This window comes from Hyla sarda, chromosome 7 (genome assembly GCF_029499605.1).
Source record: "Hyla sarda isolate aHylSar1 chromosome 7, aHylSar1.hap1, whole genome shotgun sequence".
Taxonomy (NCBI): domain Eukaryota; kingdom Metazoa; phylum Chordata; class Amphibia; order Anura; family Hylidae; genus Hyla; species Hyla sarda.
Window position 1 is genome coordinate 119,258,243 of NC_079195.1, and position 12,489 is coordinate 119,270,731.

Genomic DNA, 12,489 nt, shown 5'->3' on the forward strand with positions numbered 1-12,489 from the left:
TACAAGTCTGTAATAGGACGCATAAGGACCTCAGGGGCCACTGTATAGGTTCCCTGTACACAGGTTTGTGCTTAAGCCATAAACAAAAACACAAGCCCTTACAGTAAGTACACTTATACAGTATTGATGCAAGTGTAAATGAAACTGTCATGGTTTTGTATGTATGGACCAATATTACTGCATGCTTCTTATGTGTTATAAATGGTAGCACTGAACTCTAATAAGCCCAATAAACAGTAATATTTTGTTACTCCTTTTCAAAGTCCTTAAGTTTAAAATGAAAAAGTATAAAAGACAAAAAGATAGTTTGAGTGGTAACCCAGATCAACTGCTCACCATTGTAGTCTGGCATGTTGAGAAGATGTTTATAGCCAGAAAATTTATTTTCCAAGAGGACCTGAAGCATTCTGACATCTCCAGCCTGAACTGCCAGGTGAAGCACAGAGTTCCCATAGCGATCCAGGATGGTGGGGTCTGCTCTGCCTTTTAGCAGAATATTGACTGTCTGGTACTGCTTGGTGATAACCCCAAGATGCAGAGGAGTCTGTAAAACAAGACACACATTTACATATAATACCAAATAGAATATATTAAAAATTAACGATCAAGTTGAGGGGCACATCTCTCATTCTGTACGTAAATGATGAGGGCAGAGTCTGATGGGTGTTCTAATGTGGAGACAAGTGGGGTGTCTTCATGAGATACGGACTCACCTTGCTGAATGATAGCGTACTACCTGTGCACAGAAATATGGCGAAAGCGGTCATTCAGCGGAGAGGCCTAGAGATCATGAATATGCTGGAGGGCATGTACAAGCACACTACAACTAATACACTACAAGTTTCCCAAAAACTACACAATATTTAGGCTGAGTTCACATATGTCTGGAGCATCAGGCTCAGTTTTTATTTATAGAGTACCTGTCACCAAATAAAACTTTTAATATAGTATTCCTTGTGTAATTAGCAGACACTTTCCCATTCACTTGCTTTTAAAATTATCAACATAAGTATGTTTAAAATGTAATATAAAAAAACGGCCACTAGGTGGCTCTGTTCTGTTCCCTGCCACAATTAATACAGTGAGTTTGGTCTCCTCCAGGCCTGGCAGGAGACCAAACTCAGGAAGTGCTTCTGGCTGCACTGAGCTTGATTGACTGCTGCACAGAAAGTGAAAGCTCCACAGATTCTCACTCAAAACTGCACAGACTGAAAGATGCAGGAGTGCCTCACTGATAGCAACACAGATTGAAACATGCACAGAGCCTGAGGTCTTCTATTTATCACAGTACTGCAATCATGTGAGGGCAGAAGTGGTCCCCCAGCATGCTTCAGTGATGTTATGCCTGCTGAGAAACGCCCACTTTCTCCTGCTGGGAAATTGCACTATGTGAGCAAGAACAAATGTATGATACAGAGATTTTTGAAGCTCTGATTTTTTTTTTAAGTGACAGGCGGGTGTTAGGAGTAGTTACGGAACATAGCCTGAGTTAGTTTAGAACAGTGTATTTGGCCTTAAGGACTAACTAAGGCAATTTTATTTTTACATTTTCGTTTTTTCCTCCTCACCTTCAAAAAATCGTAACTCTTTTATATTTTCATCCACAGACTAGTATGAGGGCTTGTTTTTTGAGTGACCAGTTGTCCGTTGTAATGCCATCACTCACTTTACCATAAAATGTAAAGTACCGTAAAATGTAAAGTACCGTAAAATTGTGTGGGGAAATTAAAAAGAAAACCGTAATTTAGCAAATTTTGAAAGGTTTCGTTTTCACGCTGTACAATTTACGGTAAAAATTACACGTGTTCTTTATTCTTTGGGTCAATACGATTAAAATGATACACATGCTAACATACTTTTCTATTACTGTAGCGCTTAAAAAAAAAAAACGCAAACTGTTTAACCAAATTTGTACCTTTAAAATTCCCCCTATTTTGAAGACCTATAACTTTTTCATTTTTCCGTATAAGCGGCGGTATGAGGGCTCATTTTTTGGCGCTGTGATCTGTACTTTTTATTGATACCATATTTGCTTATATAAAACTTTTAATACTTTTTTTTATAACATTTTTTGGGAATAAAATGTTATAAAAAAGCAGCTATTTTGGACTATTTTTTTTACGTTCACGCCATTCACCGTACGGTATCATTAACATTTTATTTTAATAGTTGGGATATTTACACACGCGGCGATACCAAATATGTATATAAAAGATAATTTTTTTTTTTTACACTTTTTGGGGGTGAAATAGGGAAAATGGAACAATTTACGTTTTTATTGAGGGAGGGGGTTTTTCAAATTTTTTTTTACTTTTTTTACTTTTATTTTTACACTTTAATAACTATTTATAGCAATCATTCGACTGATAATACTGTTCAGTGCTATGCATAGGACATAGCACTGATCCGTATTATTGGTAATCTTCTGCTCTGGTCTGCTTGATCGCAGACCAGAGCAGAAGACCCGAGGAAGGCAGCGGAGGCAGGTGAGGGGACCTCCGTCTGCTGTTCTGGATGATCGGTTCGCCGCGGCAGCGCTGCGGGCGATCCGATCCTCCATTCAAAGTACCGCGATTACTGCAGATGCCGTGATCTTTATTGATCACAGCATCTGAGGGGTTAATGGCGGACATCCGCGCGATTGCGGATGTCCGCCATTACGGGTGGGTCCCTGGCTGCTATCAGCAGCCGGGACCTGCCGCGCATGACACGAGCATCGCTCTGATGCTCTCGGTTATGCAAATGTCCTGGTGCGTTAAGTACCAGCTCACCAGGACGTACATTTACGTCATGCGTTGTTAAGGGCTTACGTGTAACCATCATACTGCTAAAAACAGCCTGTCTGTAAGTACTCCATACTGTCCTCAGGAAGGTTAGCATATATTTACTAATAGGTTACCTTTACAGTTTAACCCCTTAACGACGAAGGATGTAAATGTACGTCCTGGTGAGGTGGTACTTAACGCACAAGGATGTACATTTACATCCTATGCATAACCGCGAGCATCGGAGCGATGCGCGCGTCATGCGCGGCAGGTCCCGGCGGCTGATAGCAGCCAGGAACTCGCCCATAATGGCGGACATCCGCAATCGCGCGGATGTCCACCATTAACCCCCCAGATGCCATGATCAATACAGATCCCGGCATCTGCAGCATCGCGGTAATTTGAATGGATGATCGGATCACACGCAGCGCTGCTGCGGCGATCCGATCATCCAGCATGGGGGTCAGAGCTCGCCTCACCTGGCTCCGGCCGTCTCCCGGGGTCTTCTGCTCTGGTCTGAGATCGAGCAGACCAGAGCAGAAGATGACCGATAATGCTGATCAGTGCTGTGTCCTATACATAGCACTGAACAGTATTAGCAATCGAATGATTGCTATAAATAGTCCCCTATGGGGACTATTAAAGTGTAAAAACAAAAGCAAAAAGTGTAAGCAAAAAATTTTAGAAAAACCCCTCCCCCAATAAAAACGTAAATTGTCCCATTTTCCCTATTTCACCCCCAAAAAGTGTAAAAAAAAAAAAATTTTATATACATATTTGGTATCGCCGGATGTGTAAATATCACAACTATTAAAATAAAATGTTAATAATATTGTACGGTGAACAGCGTGAACGTAAAAAAAAAAGTCCAAAATAGCTACTTTTTTTTTATAACATTTTATACCAAAAAAATTTTATTAAAAAAAAGTATTAAAAGTTTTATATAAACAAATATGGTATCAATAAAAAGTACAGATCACGGCGCAAAAAATGAGCCCTCATACCGCCGCTTATACGGAAAAATGAAAAAGTTATAGGTCTTCAAAATAGGGGGATTTTAAAGGTACTAATTTGGTTAAACAGTTTGCGATTTTTTTTAAGCGCAACAGTAATAGAAAAGTATGTTATCATGGGTATCATTTTAATCGTATTGACCCAAAGAATAAAGAACACATGTCAATTTTACCGTAAATTGTACGGCGTGAAGACGAAACCTTCCAAAATTTGCAAAATTGCGGTTTTCTTTTTAATTTCCCAACACAAATAGTCTTTTTTTGGTTGCGCCATACATTTTATAGTAAAGTGAGTGATGGCATTACAACGGACAACTGTTGCGCAAAAAACAAGCCCTCATACTAGTCTGTGGATGAAAATATAAAAGAGTTATGATTTTTTGAAGGCGAGGAGGAAAAAAGGAAAATGTAAAAATAAAATGGTCTGCGTCCTTAAGGCCCAAATGGGCTTCGTCCTTAAGGGGTTAAATAACAAGGTCCTGGTTTGGCTGCATTTTATATTCATTCATGTCAAAGATGAGCTAATTCACGTAGGAACACTGTGGCATTTCCCTCCTCCCAAGAAAAGAATCCGGCCATACCTGTGGCACCATTTATAAAACAACTATTTACACTAAGCTGTTCAGTCAACATTTACAATAATGTACGAAACAAGAGTCAAAAACTGGTACTGCTGGAAAGCCAGCCTTAAAGAAGGTTGTCCAGTCTGATCATTTTAATTCATTGATCCCCCAGTGACTAGCTGAATGCTTGGTTGAGCACAGAAGGCATTTGTATCCCCATCTGTAGTGTAGGTCCAGGCTAATATATGGGGCGTATCAGGTGAATCCCTATTACATGCTAACAATAGTGCATTAAACAAGGGACTGCTTCATCTAGAAAACATGACAAAATGTTATCAACTGCTAAATGACTGCTAAATGTAGTTCTCTTAACATACCCCCCCTTTTTAGACTATAAATAGAGACCAAAGCAGCCACCAAGAACAAGTCCTGACAGTTTTGCTGTAGGTCAGTTTTGCTGCAGCTAGTATAATCCATCCATAGGTTATGTAGTAATTTTGTAGCTCTCTTAAATAAGCAAAAAAAAGTGTTTTGATGACTGCTGCCCAGGCCATCTGCTGCTGCGGATACAGATTACAATGCAGTTCTACCCACATATTAGAGGTACTTGTTAATGCTTGGTCCACACATGTAACATAACAAGGCCTTTACCATTTTAAGGCTTAGCTAAAAAAAAAAAAAAGGAAAAAAAAGGGAGGATATAAAGAAGAAGTTCCAAGAATTAATATAAAACTCAGGGAAGAGAAAGTTTCGATACATCGTGTTGTAAACCAAATGGAAGGAAAACCAACAATACCTGGTGAAGGTTGTTGCACATATTGAATATGTGTTGATTTGGCATGCCCTGTAGGACATCTACCATCTGCTGAACGACAACTGTCTGCCCGTGTATGATGGCTAGATGAAGTGGCCTGGTAGAATAAATATACTGTATTAATAGTAGTAATAACAAGCAATCAGGTGAAAATATAAAAATCTTCACTTTGCATATAGTAGTATTTAACTAGTAGAGTCAACAGGAAATCAATGTCTTACGTGTCTCCATTCTTATCCTTTGTAGCCACTAAGGGTCTCTGTACAGCCAACAACATGCGAGGGTCTGCGGTAACTGCATAGTCCAATAAGGCTTTAGAAGTGCGCTGAGCAAGAGACAGGATTCTCATATTGCAGACATGAGCAACTGTGCGGACAAAACAGTAAACGTGTCAGAGAAACATAAAGGCGTGCGGACGTATGTATCCAAGTTAAACTAGGTTTTACAGGCAAGTGTAGAAAAATCTTTACTGTCATGGAATATGTGTAATACTTTCTATGACATTATAAGTGTGTTCTCCATACCTTGTTGCGCAGCCCTCTGAGTATCTGTAAGATGTGATGCAGAGCTTTCTTGCGGCGGGCTGGCCTGGGACTCCTCTTTTGTTAATAGTGGTGTTGTCGCTGAAGAGTCCGATGATGCATCATTCATCATGTAGTTACTCTGGTATATCCCACCAGGATGTGTGTAGAATTGATTGTGCATAGTTCCAAATGAGAAGTTCATATTGTTTCCTAACAAGTAAATGCATGCAAAATAAGATACCTTTTAAATGGATATGATCCGTTGCTGCATTTCTTGATAAATACGGGATCCCGCTTTAGTAGGGGATTGACTGAGCAGAAAGTCACTGCTGTTCAGCACAAGGGTGTCTCAGAAGGTTAGGGGCCGGAGAGCTCAGGGGAGAGCAGTGGACTTGTAAGCTTGGTGGCGAGCGCTAGGCCCAGTTTAGGAAATCAATTAAGAGGTTAAAGGTAGGGCTGGGCGGTATGGCCAAATATGTGTATCGCTGTATTTTTGTAACTTATGGAGGTTCCACAGTATATAACAGTATTCCCCTCCCCCCAAATTAATTATTAGCCCAGCACTGCACTGTCCCCATCGGGGTACTACTCACGTCACCTGCAAGCGCTGCCCTCTTCGTCCTCCTGTTTGTTGCGGACGCCGGCGCTGACACTCTATACTGTATCCCTATGCCCGGGCAGCAAAAGGTAAACAAAAATAAACTTATTTTGTTTACCTTCTGCAGCCCGGGCATAGGGATACAGTATAGAGCAGTGGTCTTCAACCTGCGAACCTCCAGATGTTGCAAAACTACAACTCCCAGCATGCCCGGACAGCCAACGGCTGTCCGGGCATGCTGGGAGATGTAGTTTTGCAACATCTGGAGGTTGAAGACCACTTGTATAGAGTGTCAGCGCCGGCGGCCACAACGAGTAGGAGGACGAGGAGGGCAGCGCTTGCGGGTGACATATGTGAGTAGTACCCCGATGGGGACAGCGCATCGCTAATAATTAATTGGTGGGGGGAAGAACAGCGCTCGCGGGTCACATATGATTAGTTCCCCGATGTGGGGACAGCGCAGCGCTGGGCTGCTAATTAATTCATTGCCGAGGGGGAGGGGCCAAACCGGTATGGGTTAAAATTCATATCGTGCAGCACAAAAAATTTTGGTATTCGGTATGAACCGATATACCGCCCAGCCCTAGTTAAAGGTTTGTCCAATTCTTTTATATTTCCCAGAAGCTGCATCACTTGTGTGGAGATGAGATGCAATACCAGACATAGTCCAAGTACAGGTGTGGTGCTGTTTCTTATATTATATATATATATATATAAAAACAGGAGACCCTTTTTTTTCCCCAAAACTGCACTTCAAAAGGAGACAAAAAACTGCGTGTGAACATAAAACCATCTTATTGGATCAGTATTTTTAGCCAAAACACTGAAAAAGCTGCAAATGTTTCCGTTCATAATTTTTCTCAGTGTCTGTGTGTGAACCAAGCCTAAATGTCAATAGATAGCAGCATTTGGAGAAGGATTAAAAGGGCATTCTTAATATACCATATTTTTAAAATGTGCTTTTTAATGAGAACAAATTCTTCCTGAAAAGGCTCTGCATCTTATAGTCTACTAAAGCGCTTTGCCTTGCAATTATAGAGAGAAGTGTGCAGCCATCCATAGCTACATAGTTCCCTCCCTGCTCCTGATCAGCGCTGATGTGTGTGATCTACACCGGGCAGGATAGAATCCTGAATGTGGTGTCCTCAATGCCTCTGGTCAACTGGAAATATTAAGCATGAGGAAAGAAAACCTGAGCCCGTGTCTTCATATGCTTATAGACAACAATACCTAATGGCATTTATCTTAAGGATGCTCCATTCGTGTGAGGCCCACTTCACAAAAGGCTTACTTACCACCTCCATGCCCAAATCCTCCCGATCCTCCTCCTGCACCACCCATGGGTGCTCCGCCACCAAACTGATTCAGAGATGGTAAATCTTTTCTTCTTTTCCTGTCCACTTCTTCTTTGTCTGCAAAGGAACAAAAACTGTGAGAATTAATGGAGGGCTATATAAATTATTTCAATGCGGTATGTGTACAGGTAATGAGCACTAACTGAAACGTATAACTAAAAAGTCATATACATTTATAGAATAAAAAGAAGGGGGAGACTTGTCATGCTGTATTGTAGTAAGATTCTCTTTGTTACTCATAGCAACCAATAGTTTACTTTACAGCAGCAGTGACATACCCATACACCCATGTGACTATTGCAGCCAATCACTGAACTGATACATGAATGTATGGCACAAGGGTGCAGGGGTGACTTTGTTCAGTGGACACATGGGTGTCATGCAGCAGTAAAGAAAGAACAGCTGTTGTGGCTGGGAGAGTTTAACAGAATATTGGTTATTTTTGGTACTTTAGTATATTCCTGCTGTTAGACTTTTTTTCTGAATATGCCCCAATCTTGAGAAAGAAGGGGCCACACTGTTGATTCAGGGCTGCAGCCTCTTTACGTCATTTCCTGCACAGAAAGGCTCTTGGTTACAAGATCTGTAGGGATCTGTCCCCTTACTGATCCCAGCTAGGAGATGGGAATACCCCTTCAGGGTGTATTCACAAGTACGGTATACTGCACGATTTAAAGTTGCAGATTTTATGCTGCAGATTTCAATGTAAACTAACTGGCTTAACACAGCTTCAAATCTGCAGCTTAAAATCCTACGCATCAAATATGCGCAGGATACTGTACATGTGAATAAACCCTAAACCTTAAAAAGAACATATAACTATGACAAACCTATTAGAATAAGGTCATCAATACAATACCCTAATTCAGGTCTAGAGGGTGCAACTACTAAATAGTTCCATATTGTCAAACAGACTTATCTGTAAGCTTCTGCTTACTAAGAATAGAAAGCATGTTACCTTGCTCTAATGGGTAGTATGTGAATTGTTTGGAGTCACTAACATCTCCTCCACGTTTCCTCTTCAGCTGTAAGAATACTGTGACTGGACGGTCAATCATCTGTTTGTGGTATGGAGGAGTCCGGAATACAATGGCATACTAAATAAACAAGAAAGGCTCGTCAGGCTCTAACATCATTATAATATTAGCGGCAATTACAGCCATATGCTGAGCATTCATTTTTTTTTAACTATTCAAAAAGGCTTTATTTAAGAGAACACAATGTAATACAAGCAAATGAATGCAAGAAGAATACACCTAGGCCCCTAGGCCTAGTAAGGCCAACAGAAATAGGATGGGCCAAAAACAGAAAATGGTAACAATACAAGCGTCCCCAGGAAACCTCTAAGAGGAGTTTCACCTTAAGCCAGGCCAGTTGCCGTTCTCGGAGAACAGACTGCGAAAGCGAACACTTGTGTGCCAGTTCGAGTGAAGAGACTAGGAGAAGAGGCCGGCGCAAGGCCTGAGCCCGCTCCTCGCTATGCATTCATTTTTATGTATTTTTTTGTTTGTTTTTATCGCAAAATTCTTATTCCACTTGGCGTTTTTCACTGACTTTTTTTCTATCCTTAATCCTTTTGGTGTTTTTTCACTCTTTTCTTGCGTTTTTGAAATCGTTGGTAATTGCAGCATGTTGAGCCACTGGCGTTTTTTTTTGTCAAAATCTTGGCGTTTTTCTCCCATACAAGTTTATGGGAGTGAAAAAACGCCAAGAAAAACAATATGTGGGTTTTAACTTTGGCATTTTTGCAGGCGGTTTTTATTCTTTTTTGGACTTTAGCGATCCAATAAAGTGATGGAGATACCTTTTTTAATAAAATTTCGTAGGGTACCATTAAAAAAATTAATAAAAAAGATACAGTAGTGAAGGAAAAAATTGTATCTAACGAAATGTATCTTTTTTATTACAAAATTTTTATTAATTTTTAAACAGGGATCAATTTATGTGAGCGGGTGGGGACCTAAAAATGTAGCCGACAATAATAAAAATGTAGTGTGTGTGTGTGTGTTTTTCACTTTATTTTCTTTATTTAAATTTTTTTTTAGGTGGTACTACTACTCCCAGCATGGAACACACTGTTCCATGATGGGAGTAGTAGTACCTGTACTAATTGACAGATCGCCCGTTGCGATCCTCCTGTATAATGTATAGATGCTGCGGCCGCTCTTCTAGGGCTCCCTGCACTGACGTAAATATACACATATTCATATTTCCCGCAGAGCTGTGATTGGCCAGATGGTTCCAGCCAATCACAGCTCTCTGTGGGAAATCGGAATGGTGATATATACGGCCGTGCAGGGGACCATAGAGAGCGGCTGCTGCATCTATACATTATACAGGAGGATCACAGCGGGTGTCAGGAGTGATACCCGCTGTAATCTTTCTGTAACTGCAGGTACTACAGCTCCCAACATGGAGCACACTCTGCTCAATGCTGGGAGCTGTAGTACTTGCATTAATAGACAGATCGCAGCGAGTGTCAGAAGTTACACTCTGTCTATTAATTCAGATACTACAGCTCCCAGCATGGAGCAGTGTGCTCCATGTTGGGAGTAGTAGTGCCTGAAGTTAAGGACACAATACAGTGGATGTCACTACTGACACCCGCTGTGATCGTCCTGTCTATAGCAGAGATGGAGCGGCTGTATACAGCACTCGCATCTCTGCTCTGTACTCCGGCCACTCACTCATTGACATTTCCCTCAGAGCTGTGATTGGCTGCAACCATCCAGACAATCACAGCTCTGGGTGGGAACTATAAATCAATGATGTTCTATTCACATCACTGGCCGGAGTACAGAGCAGAGATGCGGGCGATATGTCTATTACTACAGGTACTACTACTCCCATCATGGAACAGTCTGTTCCATGCTGGGAGTCATAGTACTATCTAAAAAATAGAGAGAAAAAAGTGAAACACACACTTTATTAAAAAATTTATAAAAATATTGTTAGAAAATAATTAGTTTAATAAAAAAATTTCCATCACTGCTGCATCCTTTTTTTTTTTTTTGGTACCCAACAAATTTTGGGTAAAAAAAAAAAATGCCAAAAAGGTGACAGAAATGCAATTTCCACTCAAATGAAAAAACGCCAGAAAAAACGCCAGACGCAGGACATTGCACTGGCGTTTTTTCAGGCGTTTTTTTTATCCCAAAAAACGCAGCACAAAAAACCAAGTGGAATCCTAGCCTTAGGTAACACAAAGGCTACATATGAAGGCCAACATTGCTTAAACGAAGCTGGGACCATATAGGAATCGCATATACAAGCAGCATAGCTATTATGGATCCTACTTAACAAAACAATATATACATAGCAGTAATGATAATTATTTAGTTCTTATGCCAGATATAAATGTTACACTGTGGAGAGTAATAATGAATAAGGAAATGTGTCTGCAACAACCTGTCATCCCTACCTGTTTGTGGACGTCTGTTGGTGAGAAATCTCCAAAAGCCTGCCACCCATTTTCATCATCTTCATAAAACCGCACTTCTATATCATCTGAAACAAGCAGAAAGCTAAATGAATACATATCCAAAGAAACCTTGTGCACAAATGTCCCACCCGTGTCACCCACCCACATCCAACATGTACTTTATTTTTTTTGAAAGGAGAGAACGTCACTTTTTAACGCCCTTTTCATGAAGCCGCAGTAGTTTACAGTGTTAAGGGGAAAAAACTATGGGGAAAAAAACATCTCATAAGGAATAGCCTTGATGCTTTCTTTTTGTTTCCCAGGCACCTAAGAATTAGGAGTGTCATATGCCTTACCTTTCTGCACTTTGTCACAGAGCAGGTACACCTCATCTCCTCCTTTTACAGAACCAGATATTTTATCCATTCTGGAAATGCGCAGGTTGGAGGCTCCAGGAGATTCTGCGAGGGAAAACATTTTTTATTTTCCAGTCAAAGGATACAAATCAGCAGTGTATTATAATGTTAGGTGGTATAAAGCCAGTATTCCTTTATCATTGCTTGTGCATCTTTATTTTCGCCACTTTTTGTTGGCCTTCTTTAGGCTAAATTCACACATAAGATGTGATGGAGAGGCTCCTGTCAGCCTAGTAACCAATAGACCCGAGCTGCCCAAATGACACCTGAAAGGTTAGGTAAAAGAAATTGGGGCTCAGGGTCATGGATATTGAATCAATTATTATTTATTAATAAAATATAATGTGTGTTGTGTCCTGTGACTCACAGGGCCCTTGTGGGTCAGCAGGGCCACTTAACTAAAACAGAAGAAGGTTTAGTGTTTGGATTCGCTGTGCGGACAACGAATCCCAACACTAAACCTTCTTCTACTTTAATTGACTTAAAAGGCTTTTTTAGATGCGGACAATGTCCCAATTGTAAAGCTACGAGGTCAAATCTACTGTCAATAACTTTGTGTATAAAATTAATAACTTTTTAAATTGCGCAAGCAAAGGGGTAATATATATTATCCAATGTCCCTGTAACAAACAATACATAGGTCGATATAATCAAGGAAACCGTAATAACCTAGAATACACAGCAATTCAGTTGGTTCAACAAGACTGGAGAGGTGGCAACTATATTAGTAAAATATCCAGGGCAGAGTCCAGAATTTTTTTTTTAATTTGGCTCTCTGGCACCAAGGGGACTGAGTAGTGATCTGGAGATATTCGTTTTTTTTTTAACTAGGGGGTGGTCCCTTTGGACGACTCGTCGGCATCATGCTGTATACCCAGCACTCCGAAGAGCCCTTTATTGGGACCTCTCCCCACATTTCCATCATATCATCTATAGAACAAGTGTCCCTAATTTTGTTATTTATATGCTATGTTGTGTCCTATACTATATATTGATTTTGAGAGGTGTTCAATGGATTTT

The 12,489-nt window shown here is 40.5% G+C and overlaps 1 protein-coding gene across 1 annotated transcript in view; it reads right to left on the reverse strand.

Annotated features, from left to right (window-relative positions):
- Positions 1 to 12,489, reverse strand: part of NFKB2 (nuclear factor kappa B subunit 2) — an 84,199-nt gene that overhangs the window by 30,114 nt on the left and 41,596 nt on the right. The window contains exons 8-15 of the mRNA XM_056530565.1: positions 11,410 to 11,514; positions 11,054 to 11,139; positions 8,591 to 8,729; positions 7,573 to 7,689; positions 5,680 to 5,889; positions 5,377 to 5,521; positions 5,138 to 5,252; positions 337 to 544 (exon numbers count right to left, since the gene is read on the reverse strand). Coding sequence (XP_056386540.1) covers positions 337 to 544; positions 5,138 to 5,252; positions 5,377 to 5,521; positions 5,680 to 5,889; positions 7,573 to 7,689; positions 8,591 to 8,729; positions 11,054 to 11,139; positions 11,410 to 11,514 — 1,125 coding nt within the window. The remainder of the gene's footprint in view (positions 1 to 336; positions 545 to 5,137; positions 5,253 to 5,376; positions 5,522 to 5,679; positions 5,890 to 7,572; positions 7,690 to 8,590; positions 8,730 to 11,053; positions 11,140 to 11,409; positions 11,515 to 12,489) is intronic.